At 40.7% G+C, this 19898-nt stretch overlaps 1 protein-coding gene and 1 pseudogene across 4 annotated transcripts in view; one reads left to right on the forward strand and one right to left on the reverse strand.

Annotated features, from left to right (window-relative positions):
- USPL1 (ubiquitin specific peptidase like 1) overlaps positions 1-10674 on the forward strand; it is a 30708-nt gene extending 20034 nt beyond the window's left edge. For all 3 annotated transcript variants that reach the window (XM_079774748.1, XM_079774750.1, XM_079774749.1), the window contains exons 6-9: positions 279-408; positions 2450-2575; positions 6459-6616; positions 8625-10674. In XM_079774748.1, coding sequence (XP_079630874.1) covers positions 279-408; positions 2450-2575; positions 6459-6616; positions 8625-10498 — 2288 coding nt within the window. In that variant the 3' untranslated portion in view covers positions 10499-10674. The remainder of the gene's footprint in view (positions 1-278; positions 409-2449; positions 2576-6458; positions 6617-8624) is intronic.
- Positions 10675-12720: 2046 nt separating this feature from the next.
- On the reverse strand, positions 12721-18362 carry LOC307101131 (sal-like protein 4; annotated as a pseudogene). The gene is made up of 2 exons: positions 15364-18362; positions 12721-12726 (listed from the first exon to the last, which is right to left on the reverse strand). The product of its transcript is annotated as a sal-like protein 4 (transcript).
- Positions 18363-19898: the final 1536 nt, after the last annotated feature.

Below are 19898 nucleotides of genomic sequence, written 5' to 3' on the forward strand. Positions count from 1 at the left end.
AAACCTGAGACCCTTAAGTGCTGGGGCTAACGCTCTAACCATAGAGCCATACCAGCCAGGCTATTATGGACATTTTTTTATTTTTAAGAAAAATGCTTTAAAAAATTCCCCTTGCCCAACTGTGAATAGCATACTCTGTCACATGTGGATATGAATATATGCCACAGTATGTTATTCACAATTGGGCCAGGTATAGTGAGAAAAGACAACAGGTTTATAATTTGGATTTACCATTTTTGGTTCATTATGAGCAATCATTTTTCCTTTTCTTTTTGAAGGTGACATGGAAAGCCCTGTGATTGCATTTCCCCTGCTCCTAAGAATAGAAGCCCGCGTTGAAAAGCTCTTCACGTACTCTTTTTCTTGGAATTTTGAATGTTCACAGTGTGGACACAAGTATCAAAACAGGTTTGTTTTTCTATTTTTAAAAATGGATTCATTCTATTGAAAATGGTTTTAAGTAACCAAATTTGAATAAAGCTTGTTTCCACTTATAACACCTCTTTCTCCATGGCTGCTTCTACCCTTGATAAAACTTCCCACCCTATCTTGAAGTCTCTCCACCATTAAGGTTAAAAGGAAGAATTTGAGCCCCAGAAACTGCAATTTGCTTGCTTCTTAAAACTGGAAGAAAACGCATGGTTTGATAGATTACCAGTGGGAGTTTGCTTAAGGTTTTCAGTGGTGAGTGGGACAAATGGGAAAAGTAGAACCATCCTCTCCAATCCTTTGTGAATTCCCTGCTGAGTAATATTACCTCTCAGAACCCCTTGAAACTGTGTTTTTGTTTACTCTTCTGATAGAGACCAGGTTTTTGTTTATGTTTTTAATATGGAAATTTATTTTGGTCTCCCAGAGTTTGGCAGCAGCTCTCAGAGGTAGCAGGTGCTTTCCTGTACCTAACCTTAGTCCCCGAAAGACCAGCTAGCCCCCAGAATCCTCCATATACTCTGTCAGCTATACTTTGCACTTCCCTGCCACCTATTGGAGGGGTCGTGGTTGGTGTACATGGCCCTGCGATTAGTACTTATGAGGAGGCTGGAGAAGAAAGCAACTGCAGGATTCTTTTGCTTCTACACACCTACCATATAATGCAGGAGATTAGGTTTTAGAAGAGGTGTGATAGGGAGAGAAAGTTTCCATCAGACAGGATACCCTCACTTTGTCAATATATGAGAAAGTTGCTAGCTGAAGGTTGAAAAGATTACCGAACTGGTTCTGTTAGTCATTTATTAATAGAGATAAATCCTTTTCTCATTTCTTAAACTCACCTACTTAGTAAATTAGAAAATTTGAAGTCTTTCGAAATTATTTCTTAAAATGTGAGAAGAAAATGTTACTTAGATGTTTATTATCTAAATTGAGGTTATCCTATATAATAAAAGCCTAATGTGCTAAGTGTCTAGTCATCCATTCAACCAATCAAAGGGTAATATGCTAATGATATGCCAAGGCCGCTCAACCACTTGCTATGACATGCACTGACCACCAGGGGGCAGATGCTCCCACCGGTAGGTTAGCTTGCTGCTGGGGTCCGGCTGATCTGGACTGAGTGAGAAGGGCTGGACACGCCCTAGAGCCCTCCTGCGGTCCAGTCCCTCTCTGGCTGGCCAACCTCCGCATCCCTCCCCGGCCCTGATCATGCATCGGTGGGGTCCCTCGCCCTGGCTTGTGCCCTCTCGCAATTTGGGAGTCACAATCTGATAGCCAGATTGTGAATTTTTTTGAGTAAGGGGTGCAGCTCTTATAATACATTTGAGAGCTTAGGACAGTGGGTCTCAACTAGGAATGACTGTGTGTGCCGTGGGTGGGACCTTTGGCAATGTCTGGAGGTCCTGGGAGCTGCGGCTGGGGGCTGTTACTGGCATGTAGTGTGCAGAGGTCAAGCATGGCATAGTGCTAAACATCCTACAGTGCACAGGACAGTCCCCACAACAGAGGAGTGCGCAGTGCAAAATGTCAGTGGCACTCCTCTTGAGAAACCCTCCCTGTCTCTAACATGTCCTTTTTCTCATAGCTGGAAAACGGTAGGTAATTCATGTGGAGAGTCTTCACAAAGTATTTTACCAGGGTTAGGAAGCAACATCAGCCTATTTATTTTATGTTTTGGGGGATAGGTTAAATATGAATAAACAAGTGAAGGAAAGTACCATTTATTTTAATAACTTTCTTTTTTTAATTCTCACCCAAGGATATGTTTTTACTGATTTCTAGGAGGGAAGGAGGGAGGGAGGGAGATCTATGTGAGAAAGAAACATTGATTGGTTGCCTCCTGTATGCACCCTGACAGGGAATTGAACCTGAAACCTTTTGGTGTATGGGAATACACTCCAACCAACTAAGCCACCCGGCCAGGGCAGTACCTTCTATTTTAGACATTGATTTAAATTAACATGAATGAATTTAATGTAAATAAATTTATGCCCCCCTCTCCCCCTTTTTTTTTTAGCTGTATGAAGAATCTGGTCACCTTTACAGATCTTGTTCCTGAGTGGCACCCACTTAATGCTGCCCATTTTGGTCCCTGTAGCAATTGCAACAATAAGTCACAAATAAGAAAAATGGTATTGAAAAAGTGAGTTAAAATTAATTTACTAATTTTAAAATAAAATGAAGGTGTATTTACATATTTTTTTAATGTGTAGTATTGAAAGTGATGACTGCAAACTACTTTTCAGGAGTTTGAGTTAACACATATTTATGAATTGCCAAAATGCTTTTCTGTTAGGAACTTTGGCCAACAAGCAGGCTGTCTCCTAGGTGAAATGTCACTGAAGAGCGCACTCAGGGTGATTATCTCACCCCACTCTCCTACTGTCTTTTGTTCTTCTGACTTTGTCTCCCTTTAAGAATATTAAACATCAATTTTTCTCTCCTCTGCCAAGTGCCTGCAGTTACTAGAATTCTGGCATTTCTTTAATCTAACTTCAAGAACTCGTGATTCAGAGATGAGCTACAGGCTCATCAGTCTGAATTTCCATCACCCAGACGTTGGCCTGCTGATTCCTCATCCTCTTGTAAGCTTTCTGCTGCCCTTAAGCAGATGTCTTATATTATGTTCTGCCAGCTTTTCTATTTATTCTCAGTGGGAGGACTGGTCAGAATTACCTTTTCCAGTGGCACCAGAAGCCCCTTAAACTCACAGGCTAATTCCATTTTAGGTAGTTTATCTCTTGTCAGTACGCTCACACAGGTGTACCTCCTCTTTAATGTTCATTCTCTGTTGGCCTTATCTCTAACTCTACAATCAGAAAGTGTTCCCATTAGAAAAAGAATTGGGAAATCAAATGAATGATAATTTAGTGGGTTCACATCTGCTACTTTTCTTTAAGTAACTTGTTTGGGAATTTCATTCAGAGCATGGTGGTGACATAGAGCACCAATTTAGAATCTGATTTAATTTTACTTCACCAACTCTTAAAAAAATTTTTTTTAATCCTCATCTGAGGATATTTTTTCCATTGATTTTTTTCAGAGAGGGTGAAAGGGAGGAAGGAAGGGGAGAGAGAGAGGGAAACATTGACTTAAGAAAGACACATCAATTGCTTGCTTCCTGCAAGCGCCCCAATTATGGCTGGGGGTCAAACCTGCAACCAAGGTATGTATGTACCCTTGATCGGGAATCAAACCCGCAACTTTTGGTTCTCGGGCTGATGCTCTAACCACAGAGCAAATAGGCCACAGCTTCACCAACTCTTGAAATGACCATCTCATTTTCATTACTGCCATGATCTTTAGGAGTCTGGTTATACACTATCCTGGATTGTCATCTGAAAAGCATATTTATTTAAATTTCAATTTTAACATTTTTTTTTAACTGTTTATAAAAGATAGATGAGTGGTATGAAGAGAAATAAGACATTTCTGTTTTATGCTTGTAGAGCTTATTAAAATATCTGATACAATTATTTTGAGACTTTTTAAAGTCTCTTTTTCCTACAAAACTTTGGATGGAATACTGATATATTAAATAGGTAAAATTATGTTTCTTAATTTAACTTTTCATTTTTTGGTAGAAAATGCTTTATTATTTTTATGAGATCCACTTGAACTACCTCTGAAGAACATGTTTGAAAACCCTTGCTGAACTGTTGAAATTTTCTAAAGATATATTTTCTTGTTTACCATTAACATGAACCAATTCTAAATATTTGAATTACACCTGATTTTATTCAGATTTTTTATTTTTGTTAATCTGAAATAATTCAATGATGTAATATATCTAAAATGTAATGAGGTTTTAAAATTACATTTGCAGACTTTTTTTCTGCCTAAAATCTACATTATTATAGTTCAGAAGTAATAAATTTACATTTTCTAAAATATGAATTATTATATTATGTTAGTTGGGGTGAAAGTTAAAAACTTTTACTCCAGGCCATTAGCACAAGACCATGGCTGCTCTGTGTGCATCAGAGACTCGGTGTCCTCTTCTGTCTTTGGTAGCAGGTCAGGGCAGATAGCACAGTCCCTGTGTACTTCCTTTCTCTTTTTCTGTTTTCTCTTTTCTTTGTGAGGGTTGGTCCTTATACTAGGAGGAGTTGAACCTCATCATGTTAGGGAGGTGAATGCAAATGGATCTTAGCTTGAACTCTCCTGGTTCCAGTTCCGTTAACCCTCCCCGTCCAATTTTCTTATGCTTGACTCAGAATCTGGCTTGCTATCCCCAACTCTGAGCATCATCTTTGATACTCCAAGCATATGGATAGGAAGGAGCCTGAGAACAAAATCTGTTGCTGCCTAAGGGTAAACTTTACCCTCACCTGAGAGACTGGAAATGAGACAAGCTGAAATTATGGGGAGGAGAATACTCTTGTAGGGACACTAGAGTCTGGTGGAACCACAAGGAAAATAAACTGGAAAAGGGGAGGAGGCATATACTTTATTTTATTGACTCCAGCATGCCATCATTTATAAGTTGTACTATTTTTTAAATATGCCATTAAGAAAGAAATGCTGCCTATTTAACACTTTCCATGTGTAAACTCTCACTACTGAGATTTCGAAGGCTAGGGATCAACAATAGTAACTAGCCTTAGAAGATAACTTGAAAAAGTATCATAAGACCAAGAGAGAACAAAATATTAGTACTTACAGAGTCAGGCAGGTGCCTATAGGGGAGGCCTTTCCAACTGTGAGAATGTATCTCTGGTTTTACTGTGGATGGCTGATTCAAAGATACACTCTTCATATTTTAACATATTTGAAATGGGAATACATCTAAATTGTTATAATTTAATTGCAGTATTATTTTATAGTGGTACATTTTACAATCAGTGGTATCTTAGATTGATGAAATAGGTCAATGGGACTTGAGTGTTATGGATAGTTTTGCAGGACTTTTTACTTGTAGGTACTTAAATTTTGGAGATTTCATTATTTTCTAACCATGATTGACAACAGATAATTTACAAATTGTCCTTGTCAGTCTGAATAATCGGTATTTTAGACATTGATTCAAGTACTTTTTCAACTGAAAAATTTTTATAAACTACGTTTTGACAGCTGTTTAAATATTCCTTAAATTTTTCTTAAATCCTGAGAGCTTTGTTAAATTTAGTTACTTGAGGCTCATCTTGAGTTCTGTTTTCTGGCTAGCCATGTTTTTGTAATGATGTATTTTTGATATGCATATCTTGACGTTTATAGTAGATTAACCAGTATCTTGTATTTTCTTCTACTTAGTTACAAATTAAACTTTTCCTAAATGGAGATTTTAATTTCATGGGCCTCTGTACTTCCTGAGATAACGAAGATGTTAGCATATTGGGGTTTTTAAATGTTTATTTGAACATCTTGGGCTTGTTACTTTGTTTTACATATTACCTATCCCCTCTAACAAAAGCAGTTATTTGGGTACTTGATGCCAAGAAAATTTCAATAGGTCTGGAGTTTTCCTTTGATTCTACAAAGTAGTTACCAAGAGATCATCTTCTTCTCCTTCTCCCTTCTTTTCTTCTTCCTCCTCTTCTTCCTCTCCCCCCTCTTCTTCTTCCTCTTCCTCCTCTACCTTCTTCCTCCTCTTCCCTCCCCGGCCTCAGTCCTCCTCCTCTTCCTCCAGAATCGTCGTCTTCTACCAGGATCGAGCCTATAGCCTGGGCATATGCCCTGACTGGGAATCGAGCCAGCAACTTTTTGATGCACAGACTGTACCCAACCAACTAAGCCACACTGGCCAGGGCCCAGGAGATCTTTAAGCTGAAGCAGCACCACGGTTTACAGAGCAATTTTTGTTTAATGGTCTGTGGCCTTATTGCATAATAGCTTCCAACTGTCAGTGATCCCATTCTGAGAAGGGTTTAAACAGTACCCATGTCTTAGAGTTCTCCATTTTTAATGAAGGCTCAAGAAGAATTAGTGTGGTTTGCCTTGAAAGCACTGTGTGACTTACTAGCTCCAGACCATCTTTTGTATTACCAGGTACATTGTTTGATCTCTCTTGCCTTTTTCTCCCACAGAATGTCTCCCATATTCATGTTGCACTTTGTAGAAGGCTTACCACATAACAACTTGCAACACTACTCATTTCTTTTTGAAGGCTGTCTTTACCAAATAACTTCTGTAATTCAGTACCATGCAAATAATCATTTTATAACGTGGATTTTATGTATTGATGGTAAGTGTTAAAATTTTTTTTCTTTTATGATAATACTAGAGGCCCGGTGCACAAATTCGTGCATGGGTGGTTGGTGGGCTGGCCCCGCGCCCAATCGGGTTGTTTGGGGCCGATTGGGGGCTGGGCCAGCCGGGGAAGGGGCCAGTCAGCATATTTATGTGCACACATATGCATAAGCGTGTTTCTTTTTTAGACAAAAAATGAGATCATATACTACCAATGGTTTACAGTTTGCTATTTTCCACTTAATATCTTTGTTTTTATTATTTTTTTATTGTATGAGTAATATATGTTCAGTATAGAAAAATGGATGGTGGTAATTTGGTTTTCTAGGTATATAACCTTGTATTTGTAAAGAAAGTACAACTAAAGGTTTTTAATTGAGAATGAACCAAAGGAACAGGTTTTACTTACTTTGTAATTGTTAGTAATATAAATAAAAGTAAACATCTATTTCCAAAACTATTAGACATTACAAACTATGTAATCTTCTCTCGCTGTGAAATAGTTTGCTGAACAGCTTCAGTCAAGATAAAGCCTTTACTTAAATAAACTTTTTAATAGAAAGATAAATAACACAAATCATGGATTTTGCTAATTTCCCCCTTTCATTTATCTGATGTAGTTTACTCTTGAGTTTTTTCCTTCACAATGTTCACTTTGTCTTAGACAAGACAACTCAGTCCCTTTAAAGTGTTCTATCGGGCTGTTCATATTTTTTATTTTTCTATTTTTTATTGTTTGGATATTGTTTATATTTGATATTTTCCTTCTGGGATGGTTTGGATGGGTGAAACTATAATGTGTTATAAAAGTACTTGGCCAACTAAGGCTTGCATTATCAATGTAATTAATTACCTTAAAGTTTTACCCTACTTCGGAATTTGGGGGAAGTTGTTCTGAATAGCAAACAAAAACTAATAAACCCATTTACTTCAAATTTTTATTGTATTCCAGGGAAGGAAAAAATCCTCTTTAGGTAAAAGAGGTTAGATGGTTTCTAGCCTTGACAACATATAAAAATCATGGTTAGCTTATTAAAAATGTCTTGGTTCTCCCCTAGACCCGTGGTCGGCAAACCGCAGCTCGCGAGCCACATGCGGCTCTTTGGCCCCTTGAGTGTGGCTCTTCCACAAAATACCACGTGCGGGTGTGCGCACATACAGTGCAATTGAAACTTCGTGACCCATGCGCAGAAGTCAGTTTTTGGCTCTCAAAAGAAATTTCAATCGTTGTACTGTTGGTATTTGGCTCTGTTGACTAATGAGTTTGCCGAGCACTGCCCTAGACCAATGGTCTGTCTCTGGGGATTGGGCCCAGATATTAATCAGGTGTTTCTTATGTGCACATGACCAAGGCAAACAAAAGATTCTCAAAGTTTTTATGGGTATAGATTGCGAAGTAATGTGTTCAGGTAGTTTATGAGGGTGTACTGGTATTCACATAAACTTAGTGAATGGTTTTGTTTGGGGTGGATTTGTGTGTAGAGGGGGTTAACCTCTTCTCTTGTATTCATCATCCCATTCCCTCTTGACAAATGAGAAAACTTAGGTTCAGGAAAAAAAGTAGACACCTACCTTCCTAAGTTTTTTTTTTAAACCAAAAAATAAAAGAAAATAGGAATTGGAACAAACGTTAGTACTTGAGGTAACAGCTTCATTTATCTTGAGGACTCATATATGGGAAAAATCTGATTTTGTTGGGTAAATTAGGTGATACTGTATTCTAAGTCCCAAAAGTTAAATATTTGTCTTTCTTGACTTTTGCCTTTCAAGAAAGAGTAAAAATTCTTTTTCAAATTTCTGGATGCTAGTCCATAACTTTCATTATCCAGTAAGGACTTTTAAGACTTGGCAGGGAAAAATGGTGACAAGAGGATATGGTCATGATTTCTATTATTCTCTTCAGTAGATATTCAATGATATAGCAGTTTTAGTGGCCAGAAGAAAGTTAACCTAGGGTGGTGGTTTTAAATGTCTGATCTTTCATTTTCTCCCTCATTCCCCAGGAAGTTGGCTGGAATGTGATGACCTAAAAGGCCCATGTTGTAAAAGGTATAAGGAATTTGAAGTTCCTCCTTCAGAGATACATATTGTTATTTGGGAAAGAAAAACAGCCCAAATGACAGATAAAGCATCTGCCTGTCTTTCACTTCAAAAGACTAATGATCAACATGCTTTCAGTGATGAGAAACAGCCACCTCCAGCATTGCCTTTTACGGGTGATGCTTCCTCAGCTGAAATACCTTCAGGAACGTACTCCCAAAATACATCAGTTACTACTAATACTCTTTCCCAGGATAAAGCTGTAGCTCATCAGCCTCATTTACTTTCAGTTCCAAAAGGTTTGATTGGCAATGATATTATACCTTTGACACTTGAAAAAGTACAGGTTAACTCTGAAGGTTTCCTATTAGAAAATACACCTGTGGCAGAAAATGGAGTAGTCATCAAAACAAATACTTTGCAACCGCCAGAGTCACTAATGGCTTCTTTAGTATCAGCTCCATGTAAGGAAAAGTTTAACCAAGACCAATTTGTAGACTTAAGCTTTCCTTCTCCGATTATAAGTACAAACATGCAATCAGTACAGCCAAATTCAGAAAATACTATAATTACTAACTCTGTGACTAATGTTCATGCTACTGGTCCTATACAGGGAGTAAAGTCAGTAGAAATTGAAGGTACAGTTGCCCTAGAGAAGGATGTTCCTGTCAACCATTTTCTTTCACCAAAAACTGAGAAATTAAAAACAGAACAACACATTACACCTCAGGTACCTAATTTGAAGAGAAAATTTTCTCAAACCATTGCTGAGTCATCACAGAACCCATCTCAGAGAGAAAATCTGAAGAAACCATTTATGGGAAGTTGGGTTAAAGGCTTATTAAGCAAGGGTGCGTCTTTTTTGCCACCTTGTGTTTCAGCTCATAATAGAAATGCTATAACTGATTTGCAGCATTCGGTTAAGGGGGCAAGTAATTTTGGTGGCTATAAAACTAAAGGTGTGAACCAGAAGGCTCACCGGGCATCCAGGAAACCTCGTGCAAGTAAGCCTTCTCCAGCCAGTAACCCTCCACCAAGTCTTCCATCATCAGGTAGCATGGCTTCTCCACATGCTGATGTTAATGCTGACCTGGAAGTTTTGAAGAAACATGAAAATGCCTCATATGGAGTTCACCTCAACCACAGATCTGGTGGAAACGAAAATGGTGTTTCTTTAGCAAACCATGAGGACTCCATTGAGGGTCAGATTCATAAACTTCGTCTAAAACTTCTTAAAAAACTTAAGGCAAAAAAGAAGAAATTAGCTGCTCTTATGTCTTCCCCCCAACATGGAAAACTCACAAGTGAGAATTTAGAGCAAGTTTCTCATTGTGGGTCTCCAAATGATGGCCAGTCAATAGAAGATGTGTTAAAAGAACTGCAATATCAAATTGATATTGCTGATAATAAATCTGGAAGAACCACTGTTGCTAGTGTTTCTCCATATAGTGGTCAAACTCATGAAGAAATTTTAGCAGAATTATTGTCTCCTACAACTGTTTGTACAGAACTCTCAGAAAATAGGGAGGCTGACTTTAGATATTTAGAAATGGGAAATAACCATATCCCAGCACCAGTACCTAGTGAATTAAATGGTATTCCCCCAAACACACACCTGAGACAGGACCATAATTATTGCAGCCCTACCAAGAAAAATCTGTGTCAAGTTCAGCCAGACCCACTAACAAATAATGAATGTGATAGAACATTGAACTTGGAAAGTTCCCTGAAGACTGATGTTTTTGATGAGTTTTTTTCCACTTCAGCATTAAATTCTTTAGCAAATGACACATTAGACTTGCCTTTTTTTGATGACTATCTGTTTGAGAGTTGTTGAATGTTTATTAATGCTTTAATATTTATTATTGTCTTGGAAAAACTTATTATGTTCTTGAGTAGTGTTTATACACTGGCCTTGTCATGATCAAAATGTAAGCAGCTGAAGGTTTTGCCTTCAGTTCTGCCCATAAAGCTTGTAATTTGTTTTACAAATTAAAATGACTAGGAATCTGTTCTCCTTGTCAATTTCATTTTTTATTTATAAGACAATGAGGATTTCAAAACATAAAAATGAAAAGTGGTGTCTAGTTTCTGGCAATTTGTATAGCTTGGGTACATTAAGTTCCTACATTTCTCAGGAAAAACTAGTTTATATAAACTTAAGTCACTGTATATGTATATGATTGTGTGACTGTTTTGCTAATGGTTCTATGGTCTTGTATAAGAGTGGAATGTAAACTTCCCCCATACAACTAGTCTCCTTTTTTCTCTCCTTACAAAGGGTGGCAGAAAACCTGTTACTAGAAATGTAAATAATGGTAGTAATCAATTAATGACCTATAATAGGAAAAAGTAATCTATTTTTGCATTGATGGGCAAAGAATTTACATTATCATGAGTTTATGTCTTTCAAAGAGATTTTTTCTGTAACCAAAATAGGGCACCATCCAACAGTTCTGTTTTGGGAGAAAATAACTAGTGCTTAAAAAGCTTGCTGTGTGTCAGGTTCTGTTATTTATGAAACAGTTCATTTAAACCTTGATACTTTTATCACATGTGACAGGTAAGGAGACAGCACAGAAAGTTGTAGAGCTAGAACTGGGGAGTGTGGTTACTACAGCAGTTGAAAGTGCTAACCTTGCCAATATAGTTCCCTCTCTTGAACCTCATTGAAAGTTGGGATGCCCAGCAGCACCACTGCTGTAGTGACTTGGTAGCAGTAATTACTAAGGTTTAAGGATGGCAGTCTTGGGGTAGAATACTTTATCAGGGACCCAATATTTTATCATTGATTTGTCTAATTTATTCCCAAACCTCCCTCTCCTTTTATTTTATTATTTTTTATTTTAAAAAATATATATATTTTATTGATTTTTTACAGAGAGAAAGGGAGAGGGAGTCAGAAACATCAATGAGAGAGAAACATTGATCAGCTGCCCCCTGCACACCCCCGACTGGGGACGCGCCCGCAACCAAGGTACATGCCCCTGACCGGAATCGAACCTGGGACCCTTGAGTCCACAGGCCAATGCTCTATCCACTGAGCCAAACCAGTTAGGTCTATTTTTTAAATTACAAAAATAATGTATGCTTATTGGAAGGGGAAATACAGAAACACCAACACTTTGGATCATCCATCTTCATACTTGGTGGTAATAACTACAAACATTTTCATATTTTTATGCATATGGACTGTAAGAAATAAAAGTGACTATGTGTGCCTATTTGATCTATTTTTACTTAATGTTTAGTGAGCCTTTTTTCCATCTTACAGTTTTTGACAATTTTTGGATAGCCATGTAATACTACCTTTTTATTTATTTTTTCACCAGTCTTTAGATATTGAGGTTATTTGTAATGTTTTATTGTTAATTGTGCTACAGGGATTATCCTTGATGATCAATTTTTGCACATATTCAGGTCTTATTTCCTGGGAGTGGAATTGCTCCGTCAAAGGATATGTACTTTTAAAAAGTCTTAATAATTGCACAGTTGACTTTAAAACTTTTTTAAAAACAAGTTACTGAAGGTTTTACCTTTGGTTCTCCTTGAGAGTTGTTGAATGCTTGTTAACTCTTATTAGTTTAATATTTATATTTGTCTTAGAAAAACTTACTATGTTTTAGGTAGTGTTTATAATATAATACACTAGCCTTGTCAAGAACAAAATGTTCCTGAACTCTCACCAACACGAGGTAGTAGCATTGATGGAAGAAAACTCTTAGCTGTTTTTGTTTACACTTCCATGATTACTAGCATGGATATTTTATATAACTTTATTGGCCAGTTGAGTTTCTCTGAGGAATTGCCTATCCATCCTTTACTTGTTATTGTTCATTCAAGGATTTCTAGATTTCTGCTCAGTGCTAATGCATTGTTGTAAACCTTAGAGATAAGGTAGTAAAAAAAAAAAAAAAGTAAAGAAATTTCTGCCCTTTAGGAGTTTTACTTTCTAAACAAGGAGCTACTTTTATAATGTTAGGTGGTAATAGGAGATGAGTACAGTCAGTTCTTGTTTTTTGTGGTAGTTCTGTTAAATTCACCATTAATGCTGAACCATTACTCCTAGGGGAAATAGAAGGTTAGGTTTTTGTGAGCCTCTAGTCAACATTTTTGTCAATTGATCAACAAATAAGCTTGTTATTTGTGTGTTTCTGTTTAAAGAGACCTTATGTAATACTGTGGTTCCTTCTCAAGCTGCAGATAGTACCAACCCCTATATGGACTTTTCCCCTATATATACAAACCTATGATAAAGTTTATGGCTTCTCTAGCCCTTCTGAATTGCAGCATCACTACTCTTGCACTTTGGGGCCATCGATACTAATAAAGGGTGATATGCTAATTGACCAGTTCAACCAGACATCTTCTGGACGTCCAACTTCCTTCCGGACAGTTAGGGGGCAACCAGGCTGGCAAACAGAGGCAGTTAGGGGCAATCAGGCAGGCAGGCAGGTGAACAGTTAGGAGCCAGAGGTTCTGAATTATGCGAGGGATGTCCAACTGCCGGTTTAGGCCCCATCCCACAAACCGGCAGTTGGACATCCCCCCAGGGGTCCCGGATTGAAGAGGGTGCAGACCGGGCTGAGGGACACCCCCCCCCACCCTGTTCACGAATTTTGTGCACCGGGCCTCTAGTTATTAAAAGTTTCCTCTAACATAAACACTGTGATACCAAAACAGTTGATCTGATAACTGAGATGACTACTAAGTGACTGATGGATGAGGAACATCTGCAGCATGGAGACACTGGACAAAGGGAGGATTTATGTTCTGAGCAGGATGGAGTGGGATGGTGCAAGATTTCATCAAGCTACTCAGAACAGCATGCAATTTAAAGTGTATAAACTTTAATTCTGGAAATTTATATTTAATAATTTTGGACCATAGGTAAGCACAGAAAGTGAAACCACAGATAAGGTGAGATGGGGGGTGGGGGTGATATTAATGTATATGTTGTTCATTAACATTGACACAAACCCAATAGAACTGTAACTGGTGTGAACAAAGCTTGTCTAACCTTTTTTCTGTATTTTCTCTATCAGGCACGTCACACCTCGCACTTAGAAACACTGGACAGCACTTTAGCACTACACTTGGGAGCCATTTTAAACAGTGGAATCACCAACAAAATAAAACACACAAAAAAGTGAAAAAATGTGACAAAATATACTGTAAAAAGAAAAGTATAAGAACTAAAAGGCAGTGTTGGCTTGTTAGACCTCATCTAGGAACATAAGTGTTGGGCAACTCAACATTTTTCTAAATTTTAGAAAGGCAAATTCACAAATATAAAATCTGTGAATAATAACATCACATAGCCTTATTGAGAAGAAAAGTGGATGGTGAATTGGGAGGACTATTTTACACCCAGTGGACTTGGAAGGATTCTTGGAGGTGGGGACTTTGAGCAGGGACTTCAATGAAGTTACGGAGTTGCCTTTGTGACTGGGATGAAGAGAACAAAAGTCCTGAGGAGTGAGGATACTTAGCATGAATGAGGACAGGGAAAAGGCCAGTGTAGTTGAGCAGAGTGAGCAAGGAAAGTTAGAAAATGAGGTGAAGGAGGTTGATGGAAGCCAGATCTTGTATGGCTCTGTGGACCATATTGAGGCCCCTCTCTGCACATGAGAATAATGGGAAGCCACTGGTGGTTTCAGGCAAGGGAGTAACATGATCTAGTCTGAGTTTTAAAAGGATCACTGAACTGTGGAACATGACTACAGTTGGTCAGAGTAGATGCACTCTAGTCTTAGAGTTGGGGGGTGGGAGAGAGAGGGATTGTCCTATGGAGGTGTGAGAAAGTAGTTAGATTACTCTCATTTGCATTTCAGAGAGCCTACAGGATGTGTTGATGGGTTGGATGTGGGGTAGAAAGAGCAATCAAAGATCAATTTCAGGTTTTGGGGGGATTTTTCTGGGGGGGGGGGTATCCAAAATGTATTTTCCAACTATCGGCATCAGCAGGTTTTCTCCATAGATCATACATTCACAAGGTATAACAATGAGAAAGCATCCGGTGTGTCCTCTAACTATACTTCACCGCGTAAACAGGTACTAGTATTGTATTCACTTACAATTCCAGAAGGAAAGGCACAACTTGGAAAATACATATTTTTTATCCTAAAGTCAGGTGTAATAACTCAGAGACCAACTTTTGATATGTCTTGTTTTTTTTAAATCCTCACGATAATTTTCCACTGATTTTTAGAGAGAGGGAGAGACAGAAAAATATCGATGTGAGAGAAGCACATCCATTAGTTGCCTCCTGCACAAGCTCTGACCAGGGCCGGGGCTAGAGAGAAGCCTGCAACCGCAGTATGTACCAGCGGTCTGTGCCCTTGGTCAGGATCAAACTAGGGACCCTTCGGTTCGCAGGCCGACACTCTACCCACGGAGCCAAACCAGTTAGGGCTTGATGTAAGTCTTGATCTACATTTACACACTGAGGGGAAAAGACTCCTCCACCCAGAAATTAGGGTCTTTCCTTCTTCCTCCTTAAACCATTAGGGCAATGTTTCGGCATTTGCTTATTACATACACTTTTTTCAAAAATTAAAATAAAAAATAATAGTCTGTATTTTGTATGTTTGGCGTTTTTTGTTTTGTTTTACAAAGCAGCATAGCAACATCGTGATTGTAGGACGAGTCTGAGGTTGTGGTCACAACTGTAAACATTTGCACATAAGGAAAAAAACAAACAGGAGGAGAAGGGTTCTTAAAAACAACAACAAAAGGTCCAGTTCCAGTGGAGCCATTGGAGAGGGTGGTGGTATTGACTACGGAGCTGGCCCCCAGGGAAACTGGGAGAGTAGAAATGCCTCTGCTCGGGATCACCGAGATCTGGTTGGTCTTCATGGCCAGATCACACAGTTGAGCATGATGGTGTACTGGTTCCACACAACAGGGTTCACGTTCACTGAAGGGGCCATGATTTCCTTGGGGAACACCTCTGGGAGCCTCTTTGTATCTGTTCCCAGAAGAGCCACAGTGTTTTCAATGGCCAGCTTCCTTCTGCTGTTTTTGGTGCCATGTGTCATAGAGTGGACCTTCAAGTTGCCTTTGGTGGTGAAAGCTCGCCCACATATGTACACACAAAAGATTTCTCCCCAGTGTGAGTCAGCTCATGAATCTGGAGGGCACTGGCCAACAAGAAGTTCTTCCCACACCACGTGTAGGCATGCCACTTGCCCTGGCTATGTGATGGACCACTAGCAAAGATGCCATGCCTGGAGACATGATCGCAGGTCCAAACGCACCAGGAACTTTGACATAGGTTGGCTGGGCTCAGACAGATGTTGATCGAAGACTGCTCTGACCTTCCACAGTGCGGCTATTGTCCAAGCTTGTCGCCAGCATCAGGAGACTTGGACTTGATGCTTTCTGCTTGGCCATTGGCTGGGGAGAGGGCCTGAAAGGATGTGGTCTCCAGGATGACTGGACTTGGGCTCTGATACTCCTGGTGTCCCATCACTGAGGAGGAAGAGTCATTGGTCAAGCCATCGCTCTCCACTGAATCATTTTCTCTGCTGCTCTGCTGCTGCAGGACCACAGGAGCAAGATCCACCTTCCCCAAGGCATCCGGGGGGGGGGGGGGGACGGGGGGGGCGTTATGGTGAACCCTGGTGTGGGTGATGTGGAGTGGATTCTTGGAAGAGGCATGGGGGCCTTCGAGGAGTTTCTGGGAGCATCCTGGGAGGCAGCTTTGTCTACATTGATGCTTTCAATAGTGTCATCGGGACAGATGGCACCGGCGCTGCCATTCTCACTGACGGTCATTAGCTCAGGATCCATAAAGTCACAGGGACTCTTCAGCGGGGTGTGTTGGGAATCTGACCATCCATGTGCATCTGAATATGTTGCTGCAACATGACTGCATTGGTAAACTTCTGGCAGATGGGGCACGAATGCTGGTCTTCATGGAGGTGTTGGTTCAGTGTGTCTTCAGGTTGCCTTTGGTGGAGAAGGCTTGGTCACAGATTTTACAGCAGAATGGCCTTTCCTCGGTGTGGGTGTGGTAATGCATTTTGAGGGAGCTTTGGCAGCTTAAGACACAGTGGCAAATGATACATTTGTTGGGGTTGGGGTTGGTGGTGGCCTTGCCAATGTCTCTACCAGCTGCTGCAACTTGAGGGTTTCTGACCCTAGCTCAGGTGCCCCTTTCCCTTAGAAACTACCAACCCTTGGGGAGTTATGGTTTGACCCACCCTGGAGAGTAGGGGTCCATCCTCACTTTCTGGAGAAGGCCCAGGCTACAGGTAGGTGACCAGTGGGATACTCATTAGGTCCTTGGGGTTAGTCCCCAAAGAGAGATTCTGGGAAAGACCTGTATTGGGTGTCCCTGTGACCAGGACAGGTTTGCTGTCTAGAGAGAGACTCAATTCATCTATGGAGAGAGGTACAGAAAGTGCATAGTGAATACCATTGCCTGCCATCAATTTTTCGTGGAACTTGGCAAACAGCTGGGGTTTGCCTTCCCCTGGGGGTGTCGATGAAAGTGTACCTTGAGGTTGCCCTTGGTGGTGAACCGGTGGCCACAGACAGAGCACATGAAGGGTCTCTCTCCAGCATGGGAACGGAGGTGGATCTGCAAGGAGCTATCAGTCCCCAAAACCTTGCTACTTATACTTGTGCCTCTAAGAGGGTGGCCTCGTATTTGGGTTTGACATCCACTGGAGACACGGGTGGCTTCCCTTTCCCTTTCTTGGACGGGTCTAACAGCACAGTGGAGAAAGGGCTCTAGAAGAGCACAGAGTTTGGGGCTGGGGGTATGAAAGCACCTGGGATGCGGCTCAGGAGCACCCTCGGTCCATCCGGCCTCAGGGCGAAGGACAGCAGCCCCGGGGACACGGAGCTGGTGGTGGATGAGATGTTTGTGTGAGGTAGCTTGGCTTGTTTCAAGGTGTCCAGAGAGAGACCTTTGCTTCCAGATTTCTGGCTGAGCAAAGCCAAGGCCGCAGAAACCTGCTGGGACACGTGGCTGCCTAAGGTCTTCAGGGTGTCAGCTCCGGCTAGGCCCGCATGTTCACCTGGTCGTGGATCTGCTGTAGCTGCTGCTGCTGCTGCAGACACAGGATCTATTCCAGGCCCCATAGGATGCTGTGGCACCGGGCAGGGGGCAGGCAGCACGCCTGCACTCACTGATTCACTTGCCACTTTGGTGGGTGGTAGAGCTTGAAGAGTGACCACTTTGCTTTTGGGTAAATAGCTTAAGTCCTGGGGTGTGGATGACAGAGCAGTCTCCGTCTTTAAGTACAGGACAGACTCTGCCCCTTGCTTCTCCTTCATGTCTCCTGAGCTGCCACCATCCTCCCTATGACTATCCTTACTGCTTGAACTGCGTGGCTGGTGGCTCGGCCCAGCCCAGGAGAAGTCTTCGTAAGGCACCGGCCCCTCACTGTCATTCATAATAAGGACAGGTGGGTGTTTAGTGCAATTTTTCTTATGTTCTAAGAACTCAGAGAGGTTGAAGAACTCTCCATAGCATTTTTCACAGATGTGAGTCTCCTCCTGATGAGACCTCTTTACTGCCATTCAGTTCCCATTCATGTCATCGCCAGTCCCCAGGTGGTCCATTGCTCCCCAGCCACTGGTGGGCTGGGGCTGCATCTGCAAACTCTGGAGCTGCTGCTGCAGCTGCTGTTCACCCTGGTCCTCCTCCAAGTTGATGTGTTGGGTTTCGCCTGTTTGCGCCTCATCATGGTGCGAGCATAGGGGTGCCGGGAGAGCAGAGGTTATTTTCCAATCTCAGGTTTTGCTGCCTGACCAAATGGGTTGTCCTATTTCCTGAAATGGAACATACTTTGAAAGGGAAAAATTTAAAGGAAAGAATTTGACTTTGGATATGTTAAGTGTAAGAATCTTATTAGTCTTCCAAATGGAGATAATTTCATAGGAAGATGGAGCTGCAACATGGGCCCAGGAGAGAAGTGGACACTGGAAATACTCTTTCAGGAATTAGGAATGCATGGATCACATTTAATGCCATGATATAGGATCGGGTCATTTAGAAGGTTAAGATAGCTCTGGGGAACAAGAGGGGCAGTAGGAAGAAGCCCAGGTAAGTGGGGTGTCCTGAAAATCAAGTGAAAGTTTTTTTTTTAAGGAGGGACTGATGCTGATCTGTCAGATGCTGCTGAGAGGTAAAGTGACATGGGGAGTGGAAAGTGACCATTGGCTTTGGTAACAGGGAAGACTTTGATGACTTAGCAAGGACAGTTCAGAGGTGCTGTGAGGATAAGTGAGTGGGTTCAAGAGCAAAGGGATGGTGAGATAGTGCAGATACTAGTGGACTCATTCTTTTGAAACATTTATTTGATGCCTGGTGAGGGAATGGAAGATCAAGGTTTTTTTGTTTGTTTGTTTGCTTTTAAGATGAGAGATGTCACAATATGTTTATGTCTAAAACCGAATGTTCCATGGAGAGACAAAGGGATGTTGTGAATGAGAGAAGGGACAGTCGCAGGAGCAAATTTTTCCAGGGCTGGGATCCACTATAAAAGAGGAGGAGGTGTGACCTTAAGAAACTAGAAGAATTTACTCATTTTAATACTAGGTACAGGTATTAGGAGATTTGATGATAGAGTATGAGAAAGGTCTGGTGATTATTTTCTCAGAGATATAGTGAAATTATCAGCTGAGAGTGTGAGGGGAGGAGGAGTTGAAGATTGGGGAAGAGAGGTTTGAAGTATTAGTTTCAAGAGCTAACTATGGGACATGCAGTAGGCTTGCTAGTTAGTTCTGACCACCAGAGGTTTATGGTCACACGTTTAGTGAAGACCAACTAAGATAATGGTTTATTTTTCTCCAATCATGTTTGCTGCTCATGTTCAGGACAGATGGAAAAAGAGGGAAGTTGGATTCAGCCAAAGTTAAAGGTATTGTCAGATGAATGGGACAGAAAGAGAAAAGGAATTAAGGTATTATGCAAGGAAGATGATTATAGTGATGGATAAGGAGGAAAGTAGGAACATGGGACAGGTGATGGTCATTTGAAAAGTGGTGGCAGATCTCAGCGGATTGGAGGTGGGTTCAAAGACTGCTGGAGTGGGACTTAGTGGATGAAGTAAGTTGGTTTGAAAGAGGTGTACTGGAAATTGGGCTTTTGGAGGCAGTGCAGTTATTGTGGTTAACAAGGTATGAAGTATGACAAGGAAAGTATATGGCCAAGGCTGGGGAAGAAATCTATGAAAAGTAAGGAGATAAAAGAACCGAGACTAGGATGATGTGTGGATAGA

Source organism: Cnephaeus nilssonii (genome assembly GCF_951640355.1).
Source record: "Cnephaeus nilssonii genome assembly, chromosome: 6".
Taxonomy (NCBI): domain Eukaryota; kingdom Metazoa; phylum Chordata; class Mammalia; order Chiroptera; family Vespertilionidae; genus Cnephaeus; species Cnephaeus nilssonii.